This window comes from Lipotes vexillifer, unplaced genomic scaffold (genome assembly GCF_000442215.2).
Source record: "Lipotes vexillifer unplaced genomic scaffold, Lipotes_vexillifer_v1.1 scaffold253, whole genome shotgun sequence".
NCBI lineage: Eukaryota > Metazoa > Chordata > Mammalia > Artiodactyla > Lipotidae > Lipotes > Lipotes vexillifer.
In genome coordinates, this window is record NW_006780322.1 from 3,770,495 (window position 1) to 3,789,483 (window position 18,989).

General features: G+C 41.7%; 1 protein-coding gene across 2 annotated transcripts in view; it reads right to left on the reverse strand.

Annotated features, from left to right (window-relative positions):
- The window catches only part of ANXA4 (annexin A4), a 75,109-nt gene that overhangs the window by 43,529 nt on the left and 12,591 nt on the right, over positions 1 to 18,989 (reverse strand). For both annotated transcript variants that reach the window (XM_007453419.1, XM_007453418.1), the window contains exon 2: positions 3,325 to 3,379. In XM_007453419.1, coding sequence (XP_007453481.1) covers positions 3,325 to 3,327 — 3 coding nt within the window. In that variant the 5' untranslated portion in view covers positions 3,328 to 3,379. The remainder of the gene's footprint in view (positions 1 to 3,324; positions 3,380 to 18,989) is intronic.

Sequence of the window (18,989 nt, forward strand, 5' to 3'; positions counted from 1 at the left end):
ACGGAAACGGAGACCTTAAGGGCCTGTGTAATTATTCGACATGAGCCACAGATTTCTCTGTCTAGTAGCCAAACAAGAGGGAACTGTAATCAATAATGAGACTCACAGTGTCCATAAGAGACAAAGAGATCAATTGCACCGAATTGCATCCCCAAAGAAAGACATGTTGAAGTCCTAACCCCCAGTACCTCAGAATGTGCCCTTATTTGGAAATACTGTCATTACAATGAATGAATTAATTGTAATTAATTAAAGCAAGATGAGGAAGCCACTAATTCAACATGACTGGTGTCCTTCTTAGAAAACAGCACGTGAAGACAAAGACACTCAGGGAGAACACCACATGATAATGTGTTGTTGACTCCAATGTCTGCCAAAAAATGCCTAAGATTGCTAGCAAACCACCAGAAGCTAGAAAGAGACAAGGAAGAATTCCCCTACGGATTTCAGAGGGACCATGGCCCTGCCAACATCTTGATTTTGGATTTCTAGCCTCCAGAAATACAAGACAACATATTTCTGTTATTTTAAACCACGCAGTTTGCGGTGCTTTGTTACGGCAGCCTCAGGAAATTAATGCAGGCATTTTACTTGTTTTCTTCTACTATATATCTGTAGTAATAAGCAAGCTGGTGATTTGCTGTCAGAATTTCAAATGGCCTAGCTCAGCCCTTGACCCCACCAAGACAGCTTTCTGAGTCACACGTTTCACAATGTTCTTCTGGAACTCCAGTATTGAAAAAATTTTGGATGGTACTTAAACACTGCATTTGACTTTTAAAGCAAATTGCATTGCTGAGGGACACTAGTATGGGATTAAAATTAATATCTAACAAGATGAATCGATAGAGAAATGTGCAAAGATAATTCAGCTTATCTATCAGCATCTTTTTTCCAGAACAAGATAAGCCCGGAAAATTTGTTCCTGTTAGCTCTAAAGTATCCATATTGACTAAATTCCAGGGAATAATGTATCATTATCTGTTCCAGGAAGGCAGGGGATTCCACCCCAGGAAGGCTTCTTGTGGCAGCAGGCAAAGGAAACAGGCAGAGGATGTAGGGAAGAATGATGAAAACAAATAGCTAGAAATCAGTGATACATCACAATCAATGAAATGCCATTCAGTTATTAAAATAATAAATAAAGATGAAGATAAATGTCAAAAGATGGGAATACGATACGATGAAATATTTAGCAATAAAAAGGAACAGAGGAACAAACTGCTGATACAGCATCAGGGATGGATTGCAAAAAATATAATGCTGACAATAAAAGAGCACACGCTCTATGATTCCATTTATAGGATGTTCTCGAACAGGCAAAACAATGGTGAAAACAATCAGAACGATGGTTCCATTTCTGGAGTGGAGTGGAGAGCAGGGTGGGGACTGACCTGGAAGGGGCATGGAGGAACTTCCTGGAGCGATGAAACGTTCTATCTTGATAAGAGGGGTAGGTTACACGATACATACCTTTGTCAGAACTCATCTACCGGTAAGCTTAAGAGCTGTGCATTTCACTCTATGTAAATTACACCTCTAAAATTTTTTGGTAAATATTTGAATGCAGTGGCTTTTAAAACATATTTTCCTTTTAGAAATGTGTCATATGGTCATTGTAGAGATTTGGAAAAAAAATTTTTTTAAGAATTAAGAAGAAAATCTCGGGGGGAGGGGCAGGGATAAATTAGGAGGCTGGGCTTAACATATACAAACTACTGTGTATAAAATAGATAACCAACAAGGACCTAATGTATAGCACAGGGAACTATACTCAATATTATGTAATAACCTATAAGGGAAAAGAATCTGAAAAAGAATATATACATAATATATATATAACTGAATTGCTATGCTGTACACCTGAAATTTACGTATTGTAAATCAACTATGCTTCAATAAAATTTTTTTAAAGAATTAAGAAGAAAAATACAACACCCATAACGCCACCATCGAGAGTAAATAATTTTAATATGCTATAAGATGTAAAATAAACGTGTTAGCACAGCAAAGACTAGTGAATACATGAAATGTTCTTTATGTTCTTATTACTACTATTTCAAAACCACTGTCATACAAGTAGGGTCTAAAATAAAGTGATGGAAAATAACTGGGAATTACAATATTGTGATTATATTGTATGGTTTTCCTTTCCTTTAAGGAAGCCCTTTATCTGTCCAATAAATAACAGTCATAATGGAAAGACAGGTTCTAGGAGGAAAGAGGAGAGCAACTGAGGTAATTTTCCTCAGTGGAAAGCTCACTAAAGGGTCACTTGGTTACTGTCTTCACATGTAGAAAGGCTGCGAGCTTGTTCAGAACAGGAAGAGTGTCCCATTCATTAGGGGTCCCCAGAGCCAAATACCACGCACAAAGTAGGGGCACTGTAAACATCTCTGAATAAATGTTGTTCATGTCCAGGGAGAATCCATCAAGAACAAATGGATTTTAAAGGACAGCATAAGAGATTTGGTGCAGACACGAGCAAGCCCTTGACTGTCAGAGATGATGAAGAAAATTCTAGAATGTCTAATGTTACAAAAAGAAGATGTTAAGAGTATATTACTCTTTGTTCAGGATAGTTTACACATCCATCTTCCTAAAGGAAAGTGTCTAGAGTTGGCGGAACGTCTAGTTCCTCTCCAAGTATGAGATTCTACTTCTATTATTTCTTCCTAGAAGACCAGGGGTCAAGCGTCACCTGCCTATTCAGAAACTTTATTTGGGCAGGAGAAGGAGAGCAGGTGGCCAGCCTCAGGTACAGCCATGTTTGTAGCTGAAAGGCTCAGCTTCCACAGCAGCAGTGAGCTTTATGGAACTCTCAAAGGGATCCAATTCCCTGCCTGTCCCTGAGATCAGGTAACCAAGCTCTGAGGAGTCCAGTCACAGCCAACAGCAGGAGGCAGATGACAAGTGCTTCTTAGCTGATGAGCCTGAAATGATGGGGTTACACAAAGTGTGGACAGCGGTCATCTCCTAGTGGAGGAAGCTGCGGGATTTTGAGTTTTTCCTTTTTATTTGCCTACAATTTCTAAAATGAACATGTAGTGTTTCTGCAGAGGGAAAACTATAACTTGTTTCTGTATCTCAGGATGTTAGAAGGATTCAAAGGAGTCCCCCTTTGAATTAATTTTCAGGGTCAGGTTACTCACCACCCCTGAAAGAAGTTAAAATGGTGTTTTCGAAAAAAGAAACTGCCTTTCCATTTCCTCGTCACTCTCTGATGAGCAAACAACCCTTTGTATAAGGCAACAGTCCCTGAGTACACATCCTGTACCTGTCTGCAGCTGGCACCAGGGAGGGTGAGGCACGTCTCCAACTTACCATGACTTTGACTCTACGTCAGGATCAGAGTTCAGTCAGCCAAGCAGAAGTTTCCCTGTGATAAGAGCAGAAGGGACATTACTGTGATAAGAGAAGTGTCATTAAAATCATTAATCAGGATAACGTACAATTTGCACAGAGTTAAGGCACAGGGAAATAACACCCAATTTCATCCAAAGGCCAGCTATTGATTAGCCAAAGAGACAAGGGCCAGGCTAATCATTAGAGAGAAACTGTTCTAAACGGCGAGTTAATTACGCCAGCAAAATACTGTCCTACTTGCCTTTCTGTTTGGAGATAACACATTACACAAATGATTCCTCTTGCTTAGTTAGGGTGAGGTACATTTCTTGTACTCAAGCGAAACCTAGATGCTGAACTGGAAGCTCTAGTGGATCAGAAGAGGTGCCTCGGAGAGAAAAGAGAATCCAACTGCATCAGGGAAAGCACTGCACTCCAGCCTTTACCCTAAATGAGGGAGTGTGTGTGTGTGCGCGCGTGCGCGTGCGCGCGCGCGCGTGCATTTGTGTATAGTGACAGGCCACTGTCCCGACCAACATTAGACTTTTCATTTCTCAATGACCACTTTCACTGCCACCCTCTCAGGACTTAAAGGTGTTTCTTCCCTTTAAGCTGCAGCCTTACACGCTCAGCTTGGCCCTTAGTTCTCTTCAACACCCCCTCCTTCAGCAAGAAGACTGGAGCCATCACACATTTATTCAGTCATTTAGAATGCAAGAAATGTCTTTATTGAAGCAGGCCTCTGAGGAGCAGGCCAACTGGCTTCCTGTTTCCACATCCAGGTCTTATGGAAAAGGCTCCTTTCCTGAGCACGTAGTTAGATGCTTGATACTCAAAGAATCATCCCAGAACCAGAAGCATGGGCATCACGTGGGAGCTCCTCAAAAGTGCAGAATCCCAGGGCTTCCCTGGTGGCGCAGTGGTTGAGAATCTGCCTGCTAATGCAGGGGACACGGGTTCGAGCCCTGGCCTGGGAAGATCCTACATGTCACGGAGCAACTAGGCCCGTGAGCCACAACTACTGAGCCTGCGCGTCTGGAGCCTGTGCTCCGCAACAAGAGAGGCCGTGATAGCGAGAGGCCCGCACACCGCGATGAAGAGTGGCCCCCGCTCGCCGCAACTAGAGAAAGTCCTCGCACAGAAACGAAGACCCAACACAGCCAAAAATAAATAAATAAATAAGATTTTAAAAAATAATAAAAAAAAATTTTTTTAAAGTGCAGAATCCCAGGCCCCCACTCCAGACCTACTGCCAGAATATGCATTTTAACAAGATTCCCTGAATATCTGTCCACACAGTGGTTTGAAAAGCACTGGCCTAGATAACCCTGCCAGGCAGCCCTTTTCAATCGTTCTCCCAGAATAACTACATCCTTCTTGCCCCACTTTATCACCAACTGAGTTATGTTTGGTCACGTTCATTCTTCATCTTCCACTTTCTGAGGCTTAGCTCATTCTTCCTTGTTTCCCATCACTCGTTACAGACTTATCACCTATGACCTAGGGGTCAATCCCTTCCTACGGGGAACGTCCACTGGCTCTGGGGCACAGCCGGAGCAAAGGTGCAGAGGTGGGAATGAGCAGTGGCTTCAGGGACGAGAAGGTGACGAGGCTGCTGGAGCAGAGAGGGCTCCTTACAGGGAAGGCTCAGAGATACGGGTGGAAAAGCAGGTGGGGAACTGATTACCAAGGGCCCTGTACGTGCACCTGAGGAGTCTGACTTATACTGTAGGAATGGGAGAACAGCGAAAAGGTTTGGGTTTTGCAGAGAAATGATGCAAGACAAAATATACTTCAGCAAGTTACTATACTAGAGGGTAGACTATAGAGTCAGAGACAAGGGGTCAGGAAGGCTCAAGGTATTAGTACAGGAACAAAGATCTGCACTAAAACAGAGGCAAAGATCTGGGTAGGATGTGGCCCCTGGAATAGGCTATACACAGGAGATATTTGGAAGGAAGACTTTATTGGATTTAGTGGCTCCTAAACTATATGGATTTATTCATTCAATCACTAAATGTTCATAACACACCTCTATATCCCAGACACTTTTCTAGTTGATAGAGATAATAATACAGTGAATAGGACAAAGAACCTGCCTTCATGGAGCTTACAATGTACCAGGAAAGACAGACAACAAACAAACAAATGAATATGTAAGACAATTTCAGATACCAGTAAGTTGAAGATATAACAGGATAATGGTATAGAAGACGGGTTGGCAAACTTCAGCTCAGGGGCCAAATTCTATTTTTCTACAGTCTACAAGCTAAGAATGGTTTTTTACATTTTCAACAGTTGATCAAAAATCAAAAGAATAATATTTTATGACACATTAGCATTATATAAAATTCAGATTTCAGTGGTGGCTTGAGCAAAGCTTTCTGGAAATACTGAGAGTCATTATTCAATGAGCTAGAAATGTTTTACTAAAGGAAAAAACTGTATCACACTTGAACACAGGGTGCTTTATTTTAAAACTTGGACAGCACACAGCATAAGTCCATTTATATAAAGACAGCTGTTGTATATTTATTATTTACTAGTACCAACTGAGTTTCTAAATAGATTTTAGAAATGAATGCAGTAAATGGCACCCTTTGATTCTTTCATTAGATGTCAGGTAATACGTGTAAAGTGAACCCACACACAGGCTTACTAGCACAGTATCTGGCACCTCAATAACTCTTGGCAAGAATGGGGGAAGGAATCGAACACCCCCCTCTCCCAATAGAGAACTGCTGTAGGCCCCTTCTTAACTGCGCAGAATAATCAGCCTCCAGAGGATGAAAGGCCCTTCTACCTGAAACTCCATCCCTAAAAGGCCACCCACACGTGGGTGGCCACCCATCCTTGGCCTGCAGAGCCAAGGATTCTTTATAGGAATCCTCTTCTGCCTCAGCCTCCTTGATCCATTTGCTCTTTCTCTCTGAAGGCCAGCCTACAGTCACATAAACTGACCAGGATGACCAAGTTCACATCGACTCAGACTTTGTATTGGGGTTGTACAAGCTCCTTTGTGGCTCACAAGGGGGCAAATAATTAGCAACTTGCCTCAGTCTTTACATCTGTGAAATGCAGACACACTCAGTCTTGGGTGTCTCTCAAATGACCTTAAAAGCCTCAGGACTCTTCAAGATGGAAAGATGAAGGCTGAAGGGACCATATGTTTGCGATGCCTTTTGAAAAAACCTATGGGTTATGCGGTGGGTGGGAAACTGCATCTTCTTTATAATATGGGAATTCCTCACCTAGGGCTCAGGATAGGATTCCTGAAGATTTTAGGACATAGTTTTAGAGCAACTGAAAGAAAGCTGGGAACTAAATGTAAGAGACTTATCCCAATGGCAGTTACATAAGGGAATAATAAGTTATAAATAAGTTCAACCTATTTCAAGTAAGATTACATACACTTTCAGAAATAATTTATGATGAATTCATAAAGAAAAATTAGGTATGTCGAGAACACATCCCTACTGTTTTCCTCTAGTATGTCCAGAAGGATAATTATTACGCTACCCTGCATTCTGCCCTATTGTATCACTGCCCGAAATTGGCAAGCCAGGTACTGACTCAAGCATAAAGTTTCTCCTGTCCTTACAGCAGACTGCAGGTATGTGAACAAGGCCCTGACTCCTGGTAATATTTCAGTAGGCCATACAGGCAGCAGTGTGGTGCATTCCTCCCCACTCACCCAGAATTTGGAAAGCAGGCAAATTAGACTGACTAGTAAAATCAGTAAATAATCATCAAAACAAACATATGCAAACTCATCTCAAGGAGAAAGAATGGTCCCGAGATGAAGCTAGATTGCTGAAGGGTATTAGACATATTTAAAGAAAAATTGTGTCCATCAACAGTGCAAGCTCAACCCAAAACCATCAGAGAAGAGTACTTTGAAATATTTATCAAAACCCTGGCCTCCAGAAAGGGTGGCTTGGCCCCACAATCAATGGTTCAGGCGTCAGACATTTCCCCACTATGAAGATGAATTTTATCCATTTAAAACTCTTTGTTTTGATTCCTTGGGTGCCAAGCAGCCTCTGGGCTAGAGTTTGACTTCCCATGTGGACCTGTCTACAAAGCACTGGAGTATGAGGATTTTTGTCTAAGTAACAGTTATATTTCTCAACATAAATAAATAAATTAGCGTGTGCAAGCATGTGGGTGCATATGTGTGATAAGCCTATAAATATGAACCCGTCCCTGAGAGGTGAACCCCTTCCTGATGTGCTAACAGATACAGTTTCTCTGGTGCTGCTGGATGCGGCACCATGATGAATTCACCCCAGTACCAGATGCTCTCCTTGAGACCCCGACATAACTTGGCAGCCTCCATTCAGATTCATAACACTGACTCACATGCCAGGACAGGCAACCTCAACCTTCATTGTGAAGGGATCTGGTGTCCTTGTGACACATTCTTACTGAATCCTTCTCCTCCCTGGAAGATCACATGTGAGTGAGTCATTCACCATTTTTCTTTGGTACATGGTTTCATTTTACATCCCACAGGATGACAAATTTAAACATTTAGTCTGTGGATCTGTGGAGTGCGAGTGGGCCCCACCCAGGCACTAAAGGTTTTTAAAACTGTCTATGAAATGGGAACATGAAAGCACCTCTTTTTCCTTGGAACTCAGGTTCTTCTAAAGGTAAAGGATGGGCTTCCCTGGTGGCACAGTGGACAAGAAGACTCTGCGCTCCCAATGCATGGGGCCTGGGTTTGATCCCTGGTCAGGGAACTAGATCTCACATGCATGCCGCAACTAAGAGTTCTCATGCCACAACTAAGGAGCAGGCAAGCCGCAACTGAGGAGCCTGCTTGCCACAACTAAGACCCGGCACAACCAAATAAATAAGTAAATAATAAAAACAAAGGAAATTTTGTTGCCGGGATGGCGTTTTCATTTCCAAACATTTAATCCAGGGCAAAGTGTGCAAGCTAAATGAATGGAAAGTTGGAAACCTATTTGCTAAGCAATTACAGGGAAGAATCTATCTATTCCAACCCATCATCTGGCAGGTAACTTATTAACAGTCCTTTGTCCAAATTTCAGCCACTTATTCATAGCATTGTTGGGAAGAGTCACAATAATTTCAATCCACAAATAATTAAAAAACACAGGTTTTACATATAATTTAAAACATCCCCACTCCTTCTCTACCATTCCCACATCATGCTAAAGTCTATTAAAGTTTTCTACTCTGATTCCTTTGTCCAAAAGGCAGGTAGAAGGAGGGAAGGAACATTTATTAAACACTCCTCTACATGATCTTAATCTACCCAGTAACCTTTGGAATCATGATATTATCTCCACTTTGCAAACCAACTGGGTGATATAATAATGAAAGCTGGCTATAGTGAGCTCTATATTGTATTAAGAGATAAGATTAGAGAAATAAAAAGAGCAATGAGGTGGCCTTAATGATTGCCGGAGAGCTGGTTGGGCCCTGCACTCTTAGTTCAACGCTTGCTTTGCTACATGCTACTCCACATAATACTTCAGTGTCCCCTCCCCAGACACAAGCTTCAAGCAGGGTACAAATCAACGCATATTCTAATAAATTTTATACGTGTTTCTCTGGGTACTGTATTCAGCTCCCATAATATAAGGCTTCAAATTTTCCTAAGTAATTTTCTTTTGTTATCTGAGTGACTCCAAATGCTACCTGTGGACTGGAGATCTTTGGAATTCTGGTTGGCTGTTTTGTTTGTTGGTGGTGGTGTTTTAAAATTGTTCTGCCTTTTAACTGCAGACAAACTGGATTGCCCTCGTCCTCTCAGGCTAGTGACCGTAGAAACAAGAAGCTGATGCCCTGGTAACACCAATTATTGCTCTCAATCATGGAACTGATAGGATAGTTTCACTGATGTTTCATGCTCATTCATTCAACAAATATGATCTGAATGCCTGCCCCAGGCTAGGTACCATTCTAGGTGCTGAAAGGCACACCTTCATCACCCCGTCTATTCCCTTCATACAGAAAATTATCCCCTGTGCCTTGTCTGTCCAAGAGTAGCCTATGAGTAAAAACAATCCTGCAGGTGGTTGGCGAGAACTCTGCTGAACTTCCTTCCCGTTGCAAGGACTCTACAACCTTTCTGGAGGCTCATCTCCTAGCCTTTAATCTCCCCCTGGTCCTGGGGCTCACTCCTCCGTGCGACAGCCTCTGCCACTGCTCAGTGGCTCAGCATCAGGAAAGCTGGCCTTGTATTCCTTGTCACGTGTGCTGGAGCTGGAGGGACTTTATTTTTAAATAAATATTTATTGACCATTTAGTTATACTGAGTGCCTGGGTCCTTTATCTTTTCGCCTTCTCATTGTACAGTGAACTGGGCATGATAACTTAAATTTTAGAAAAGTTAAGCATGATGCCCAAAGTCACTCATGTAGCAGGTGGTAGGAGCTGTGTTTTCAGTCACAGCCGTGACCCTAGAGACCTTTATACTATACCACGTTAAATGCAGGCATGTGTACACACGTGTACCATGATGCATTAGGGCAGGCATAATGCTAGAAGCTTTTAGAGTAATAATGGAATCAAAACTTTAAATTGTCACATCTTTTGCTGAGCTAAATACTTTCTTCTTCTTCATGTCTTTAACAAGGTGGATGCAAAACAAAACAACAACAAAAACATTCCTCTCCCAGACTTATCCACTGGAAACTAGACCACACTTTGACTGGCAGACAGCTCCCAGTCAACAGTGTTGATTACTAGACTGTTGGCTATTTGAAGAGACCACATTTCTAACCCCATATGCCCCTGCCCTAGTTCAGCCGTCCAGCCTTTCCAGTGGGAGAACAAGGCAACGTGGCTCTGTGACAGTGTCTCTTGGAGCTGACACGTGGCCAGAGTTGTGCCATTTCCAGCTGAGAGGGACATAAGGAGTCCATCCAGGTGCATTCTGTGCCACTCCCCCCCATAACATGGCCCAGAATCCTGTACTCAGTGCAGGGGTTCCAACCACAATATGAAAGTACCCCAAGTGCAGCCTGCTTCAGAGCCTGACTGATGCATCACACCCTTGGGATAGTTTGAGTCCAGTGTCAAAGGTTTGAAATAATGGACCCATTTGGTTATGTTTATCCTAATGTCAGCAATATTTAGACTCTCCAGTGTACACCAGTAGGGAGAGAAAGAAGGGGTGCTAGAAATAGCTCTTCTGGCTTATGCTACGAACTGAAAACAGCATGGGCTTTCATTCAAAGTCTAACATGGGTTTGGCGCAGCTCTGACATGTTTTCTCAAGCCCCAGATGGCAGTTTACTTACGCTATTAGAGGCAGTGCCCCTCCAGAATTAAATCACAACTATTCTTTTGATCTCCCAGAGTTGATTTTCCCCCATTTCAGATCAAAATGTCTAGCAAACCACAGGTGAGAGAGCAATCCAAGGCCATGATGTAAGTACACAAAGAAAGAGGGAGTAGAAATGGAGCGGAAATGCCTGCCCCAGAAAGAGCTCATTTCCACCAGCGCTGGATTTTAATGGTAGAGAAGGCTACAGAGAGCGCCCAGCCCACCCTTCATGTAGACATGAGATAGCCCTGTCTATAGGTAAGTGTGGTGGGTTTGCCTCTGGGTAACATGCATGGTAATAACGTGTTGGATTCATTCACTGACCCAAGGTCTGGCAGGTGCTGGCAGCATGGGTGGGACAGGTTCACACTAGTACAGGAGAATCCGTGCCGTCCTTCTGATGGGAAACAGCCATGGGAAGGTCCAAATCTGAGGGTGGTGCAGCCAACGCCACAGTCCCACTGGGGTTTATTTCTCACCCACACAGGAGAATATATTCTCCACCCTGAAGTAGGCAGAGATTTCTTAGATAGGACACAAAAAAGCACTAGCCATAAAAGCCAATATTGACAAGATTCATCAAAATAAAAAAGGTTTGCTCAGTAAAAGACACTATTAAGAAAATTAACAGAAGAGCCATAGATTGGGGAAAGATACTCACTGCACATACATCTGACAAAGGACAATCAAGAGTATACAAAGAACTAAAAATCATAACACAAGGATGAACAAGGCAATTTTTTAAATGGACAAAAGACTTGAACAGACACTTCACAAAAGATATATGAATGATCAGTAAGTATATGAAAACATGCTTGTTATTGGTTATGCAGAAAATACAAATTAAAACCACAATGAAATACCATTTACATCCCCTAAAATGCTGAAAAAAAGAGGAGGGGGGGCTTCCCTGGTGGCACGGTGGTTGGGAGTCCGCCTGCCGGTGCAGGGGACGCGGGTTCGTGCCCCAGTCTGGGAGGATCCCACATGCCGCGGAGCGGCTGGGCCCGTGAGCCATGGCTGCTGAGCCTGCGCGTCCGAAGCCTGTGCTCCGCAACGGGAGAGACCACAGCAGTGGGAGGCCTGCGTACCGCAAAAAAAAAAAAAGGAAAACAAAAACTGGACACCATTAAATGTTAGAGAAGATAAAGAGCAACTGAAACTTTCAAACACTGTGAACTTGAGAGAACTATTCGGCAGTTTCAAATAGGGTTAAAGATGAATCTACCCTTTGACTCAGGATTCCATCTCTTATTTACTCAAGATAAGTGAAAACCCATATCCACGAAAAAACTTGGGCAAGAGTGTTCACATGAGCCCTATTCACAACTGCTCCAAACTGGAGACAGTTCAAATGTCCATCAACAGATAAATGGATAAACAAATTGCAGACTATTCATGCAATGGAATACTATTAAGTAAACTATTGATACAGTGATAACATGGATGCATCTCTAAAATATTATTCTGAGTGAATGAAGCCAAATAAAGTGTTTATATGAAATTTATATGAAATTCTAGAAAAAACAAAGCTAATGTATAATGCCAGAAAGCACAAAAATGGTTGCCTAGGGTCAGGGGTTGGTGGGTGGTGGTGAGGCGGGGGGATATACCTGCCCAGAAGCATGAGGAAAGGAACTTTAGGGGGTGACTGAAATGTTCCTTATCTTGACTAGGGCAGTGGTACCCAGCTGTATACAGCTGCCAAAACTCATTGAACTCACCTCACACCCATTAGGATGGCTACTACTAAAACAAAACAAAATGGGACTTTCCTGGCAGTCCAGTGGTTAAGACTCTGCGCTTCCACTGCAGGGGGCACAGGTTCGATCCCTGTCGGGGGAACTAAGATCTCACATGGTGCAGCCAAAAAACAAAAACAAAAACAAAAACAAAACAAAACAGAAAATAACAAGTGTCAGTGAAGATGTGGAGAAACCAGATCCCTTGTGTACTGCTGGCAGGAGTGTAAAATTGTACAGCCACTTTGGAAAACAGCATGGTGGTTCCTTGAAAAGTTAAAAATAGAGTAATTACTACGTGATCCAGCAATTCCACTTACGGGTATATGTATTCTAGGTATATACAATCTGGATATATATATATATATATATATATATATATATATATATATATGTATGTATCTTTCAAAAACATTGAAAGCAGGGATTGAAAGAGATATTTGTATATCCATGTTCACAGCAGCACTATTCAAAATAGCCAAAAGATGGAAGCAACCCATTTGTCAACTGACAGATGAATGGATAAACACAATGTGGTACATACGCACAATGGAATATTATTCAGCCTTAAAAAGAAAGGAAATTTGACATGTGCCACAACATGGATGGACCTTGAGGACATTACGCTAAGTGAAATAAGCCAGACACATAAAGATCAATACTGTATGATTCCACTTATATTAGGTACTTAGTCAAACTCATAAAACAGAAGGTAGAATGGTAGTGCCAGGGGGTGAGAGAAAGGGAGGAAAAGGAGTTACAGTATAGCAGGTATAGAGTTGCAGTTCCGCAAGATGAAAAGATGAAAAGATAGTCACAAAACAATGTAAATGCGCTGAACGCCACTAAACTGAACCCTTAAAAATAGTTAGGATGGTAAATTTTACCTTACGTGTATTTTACCACAATTTTTTTAAATAATTTTTTTCCAAAAAAAATTTTATTTTATTTTTTTATACAGTAGGTTCTTATTAGTTATCTATTTTATACATATTAGTGTATATAGGTCAATCCCCATCTCCCAGTTCATCCCACCGCCGCCCCACCCCACTTTCCCTGCTTGGTGTCCATACGTTTATTCTCTGCATCTGTGTCTCTATTTCTGCCCTGCAAACCAGTTCATCTGTACCACTTTTCTAGGTTCCACATATATGCATTAATATACGATATTTGTTTTTCTCTTTCTGACTTACTTCACTCTGTATGACAGTCTCTAGATCCATCCACGTCTCTACAAATGACCCAATTTTGTTTCTTTTTATGGCTGAGTAATATTCCATTGTATACATGTACCACATCTTCTTTATCTTACATGTATTTTACCACAATTTTTAAAAAATAATTTTTTAAAAGTGAACTCCTTAAAAAAAAACAAAACCTCCTTGAACTAAGCACTTAAGATCTGTGCATTTTATTGTTATGTAAATTACACTTCAATAAGATAATAAACATGTCTACAGCCAAAAGTATATGATTAAGATAACACACACCTATACAGCTTTGTAGGCTGACAGTGGCCTCTCAGCGGAAGCCTGCTGCTGTTCTCTTTCATTTAGCAATACCCACTCAAAGGCAAAGTCCAACTCAGTGGAATCCAAAAATCCATACAGCTTTTGCACAGCATCACGGGTAAAACCATGGCTCCTCAGGGATAACAACTATTCAAAGAGAAAAATCTGTTCGGCATAGTTAGGCTTTGCCACAGGTTACACTGTTTTCCCGATCCATTTTCCGAGTTATTTTAGAATTAGAGGCCCTCAAGGAAATGTGAAAGGTCACTTAATTCCATGTTCCCCTTCAGAAATACCATAAGTAAACTATTCCAGGCAAGTAAGACTCTAAGACAGGAACCCCACTAGCTGTTCACCTAGGATGATCACAAAGCTACTGGTGCTGATCTCCAGCTCTTGCCTCTTCTATCACCAGAGCTTCTGTATGTCCATCTGCACCTGGGTTACCCGGACCCCTCCTTATGAATCACAAACAACAGGCCGCATATTTTGAGACCCAAATTTCAAGGTTGACCAGTACTCTTGATCTCCTGTCTTGTCTCAGCCATTGTAGGTCTTAGGGGTAAACAAGGGGAGCACCTCATCAGAAAAAAGAACCCTGAATCTAACATCTGGCCTTTCTCTTATAATCTTTCCCAGAGAAACTAAAATCCACTCCATCGTTCTTTACAAAATCCTTGTGATGCAGGAAGGGAGAAGACAGACGGGGCCCGAATGAGAAACTACAGTACTGGAGGGGAGTGATCGGTAAAGAGGCGGTGAGAAAGCCTGACGCGGCTAGGCGCCCTCGTGTCCTGCTAGGGTTTGTTTGCATATAGGTAGGAAAACAGGTATTATGCAGCCCAGGCCTTTCCTTACCAATACCACCACTTCTGTTCGCCACGAGGGAAGAAAACACTCTGCCTAAATAAACAGGAAAAGCAACTAGGTTTTCCTTCACAGATTTACACCGCTTCAACCTTGGAGATCCGGAAGCGAGCAGAGAATAAACACTGCTCTCTTAAATGTCACATTTTCTTCTGGCACCTCCACGCCCCGCAAATATGCAAGATCTAGTTCTGTGGGCAGTTCCACTCCCCCCCTGGATCAGACACTCCCTCAGTGGGCCAGTGCAGGGTTCTATTTCCAAATCTTTCCAGAGTTCAAGCTGACTCTGAAAGAAGAATACAGAAACGGAACTGTTAAAATTCTCCCACAGTGGATGTCTGATTCACACGGGGAACTTGCTTTCTGATGCCACCTCTCCCAGTTTTTTCATTAAAAACCTCACGAAGCGGGGGCGGTGGTGGGATGAATTGGGAGATTGGGATTGACATATATACACTAATATGTATAAAATAGGTAACTAATAAGAACCTGCTGTATTAAAAAAAATTAAATTAAATTAAATTAAAAAAAACTCATGAAGGCACGGGGAGGCAATGGAAGAAACTCCGTGACAAAACCCAAAGCTCTAGGACTGACATGAGACAATGTCAGAAGCTGAGAGGAACTGAAACTAACTTGAGGCAGATGGAGTGTGTGTGTGTGTGTGTGTGTGTGTGTGTGTGACAGAGAGAAAGAGAGAGAGGGAGATAGTGGGGAGACGGGTTACACACCTCCATCAGCTGTCTGATGTGGGGATCCATCCAGAAAACCCCAGCCCAGCCCAGCCACCTGAGTTGAGAAGCTGTGAGGTGGACCCCTTAGCTCACCCTACTCATCCCCAAACCAGACAAGAGGCACAGTAGAGGCAGGGAAAGGTGACCAGTGAAAAGAACCCTGGCGGAAATGCATCATTTATATATCAGAGAACCGGGCATTGGGGGTAGGAAAAGATGCTACCTCGGAGAGGCAAAAAAAAGAAACAAAGAGAAAATTAGCTAGAGGTGGGAATTCGATCAGGCACTGTACAAACAACCTTCTCTCCTGCTTAAAGCTGATGCCGGGCTTCCCTGGTGGCGCAGTGGTTAAGACTCCACCTGCCAATGCAGGGGACACAGGTTCAAGCCCTGGTCCGGAAAGATCCTACATGCCGCGGAGCAACTAAGCCCGTGCGCCACAACTACTGAGCCTGAGCTCTAGACCCTGAGAGCCCCAACTACTGAAGCCTGTGTGCCACAACTATTGAAGCCCGTGCGCCTAGAGCCTGTGCTCTGCAACAAGAGAAGCCACCGCAATGAGAAGCCTGAGCAGTGCAACAAAGAGTAGCCCCCGCTCTCAGCAGCTAGAGAAAACCTGGGTGCAAGCAAAGACACAATGCAGCCAAAAAAAAAATTAAATTAAATGAATAAATAAATTTTAAAAAAAAAAGCTGATGCCAACACAAAAAGGTGCACAGGATGGGACCAAAGTGTCCCGTCCACCCTATCCTTGACAGACAGTCTATACCTGTGCCGTGCAATGCCATAGCCACAAGCCGCAAGTGGTTATGAGTAACTGAAATGCAGCTAGTGTGACAGAGAAAATAACTTTAAATTTTATTTAATTAATTTTAAAGTTTTAAATTGAGGCAGTATAAGATATTTTTCCATAACACACAGCTGCAATGTTTTGGTGGGGTCACATTTCACTTTAACCATTACACTGTGCAGTGCGCATGTCAGGCACGTTGCATCTGTTCTAGTTTTACATCTAATCACACCACCAATCCCCTTGGTGTCAAGGGATTGATTCACTTTGACTGATACTATCTATGGATTGCTGCAACATTTTTAATGTGTTTATTTGAATATGTCTTGCAGAGAGCATGAATTACAGTGCTATCTACGTAAACTGTAATTTGTAATCACATTTAAATACTTATTTTAATTATAACATTTTCTAGTGTGAAAAAATAGCTATGGACACATTTAAAAATTTTAAATGAAGGCAGCTTACTGATGTGGAATTGAGTGGAGAGGCAGAAGCATTATGACTGGCACAGTAAGGAAAAAGAGATTCAATTGGCCTAAGCGTTAGTGAATTAACTGGGACAGGTGCAGTTTTAAAAGTGATATGCTGGGACTTCCGTAATGGTCCAGTGGGGAAGACCCTGCACTCCAATGCAGGGGGCCTGGGTTCCATCCCCGGTTGGGGAATTAGATCCCACATGCCAAAACTGAAAAGATCCTGCATGCCACAACTAAAACCCAGCGCGGCCAAAATAAGTAAATAAATAAATAAATAAATAAATATTCTTAAAAAATAAAAAAAAATAAAAGTGATATGCTTTTCATTTTAAAGTCAAATCAATTCTAAAAAAGATGAACCAGGTTTTTCAATGTGGGTGCAAATATTAAAGGAAAATTATTTTTTGGTTCTTAAGTTTTTTGGAAAACTTTTATGTATGGTTGAAATAACGTGAGTATGTGAATCTACATGAAAACTAAATTTTATTAAATCTAAATGCAGATCAAGTATTTCTGATGAAACTTCAGCAGTAGAATTCAGATGCTCTGTCAGTGTAAAATACATACCGGTTTGTTAAGACTAAGTATGAAAAGAATACTGTAAAGTATCTCATTAATCATTTCTTACTCTGATTATACATTGAAATGATAATACTTTGAATCTATTGGGTAAGATAACTGATATTATTAACTTCACCTGTATCTTTTTACTTTTTAAAAGGTGACTACTAGATAATTCAAACTTACATTTGTGGCTCACTTTATATTTCTATTACATACCTTGTGTAATAATAATTGTGATAGCTATTGTTGAGCACTTATAATGTGTCAGACACTGTTCTAAACACTTTACGTGAATGATTATCTCTTTTAGATCTCACCAAGAAAATTATTTATCTTCTTGGTGCCTTAATTTCCCCATCTGTTAAAAAAAGAAAGAAAAACACATTATGGGTCTATGACAAAAGAACAAAAGCCTCAGAATATTTAAAGGCAAAGCTTATCCCTGAAAATAACCCACTTAATTATTCATAAGAAACATTCAGGGAACCATTGGCAGAAGAACACATTCTAAATAGGAGGAGAAAATGATTAGCATAATAACATCAAGAAATCCTTTCAGACTAAAGAGTTTGGCTGAAATATTCTGTATTCAGCACATCAAGGCCGAGATTAACTTTCTATGATCACCCTTTTCCTCCCTCCCGAGTGGCAAGAGATTTTTTTTTTTTTTGGTTTAATTTTTTTTTTTTTTTTTTTCTTTTTTGCGGTACGCGGGCCTCTCACTGCTGTGGCCTCTCCCGTTGTGGAGCACAGCCTCCGGACATGCAGGCTCAGCGGCCATGGCTCACGGGCCCAGCCGCTCCGCGGCATGTGGGATCTTCCTGGACCGGGGCACGAACCCGTGTCCCCTGCATCGGCAGGTGGATTCTTAACCACTGCTCCACTTGGGAAGTCCCGTGGCAAGAGATTTTATTTTTAAAACACTCATGTGTATTTAAGAGGGCTTACCAAATCACATCTAAATAATATTCTTTTCACTACTGTTTGGATTCAACTATTTTTTTCCCCCATAAAAATAAATCCTCCAGCAGGAGCCCTAAAAGACATGAAGACTATCTGCAGAGATCATAAAAAATCTAATTAACACCTTAAGAGGGACTTCCCTGGTGGTCCAGTGGTAAAGAATCCACCTTACAATGCAGGGGACGTGGGTTTGATCCCTGGTCGGGGAACTAAGATCCCACATGCCACGGGGCAACTAAGCACATGCGTCACTACTGAGCTCACAGCGCCTCAACTAGAGAGCCCGCGAGCTGCAAACTACAGAGCCCACGCACTCTGTAGCCCATGCGCCACAATTTGAGAAGAGAAAACCCCCGCACCACAACTGAAGAGAAGCCCAGGAGCCATAATGAAAGATCCCGCATGCATCAACAGCAACCCCAGCGCATGCTGCAACTAACACCCAACAAAGCCAAAAAAAAAATAATAATAATAATAAAAAACACCTTAAGAGATCACAGAAAAGATAAAACAGAAAATACTGGGTAGCTTTAAAAAAATAACCTTTATTTATTATAAAATGTACATGGCAGAAAATTTATTATTTGGTTTTATTTCTGTTTTAGCAACCTCAGGATTTTGTAATTGTAACAATGACGTATGGATCCCGGACAGTTAGCATTAATTTTGTTTGTCACCTCTCTTTCCC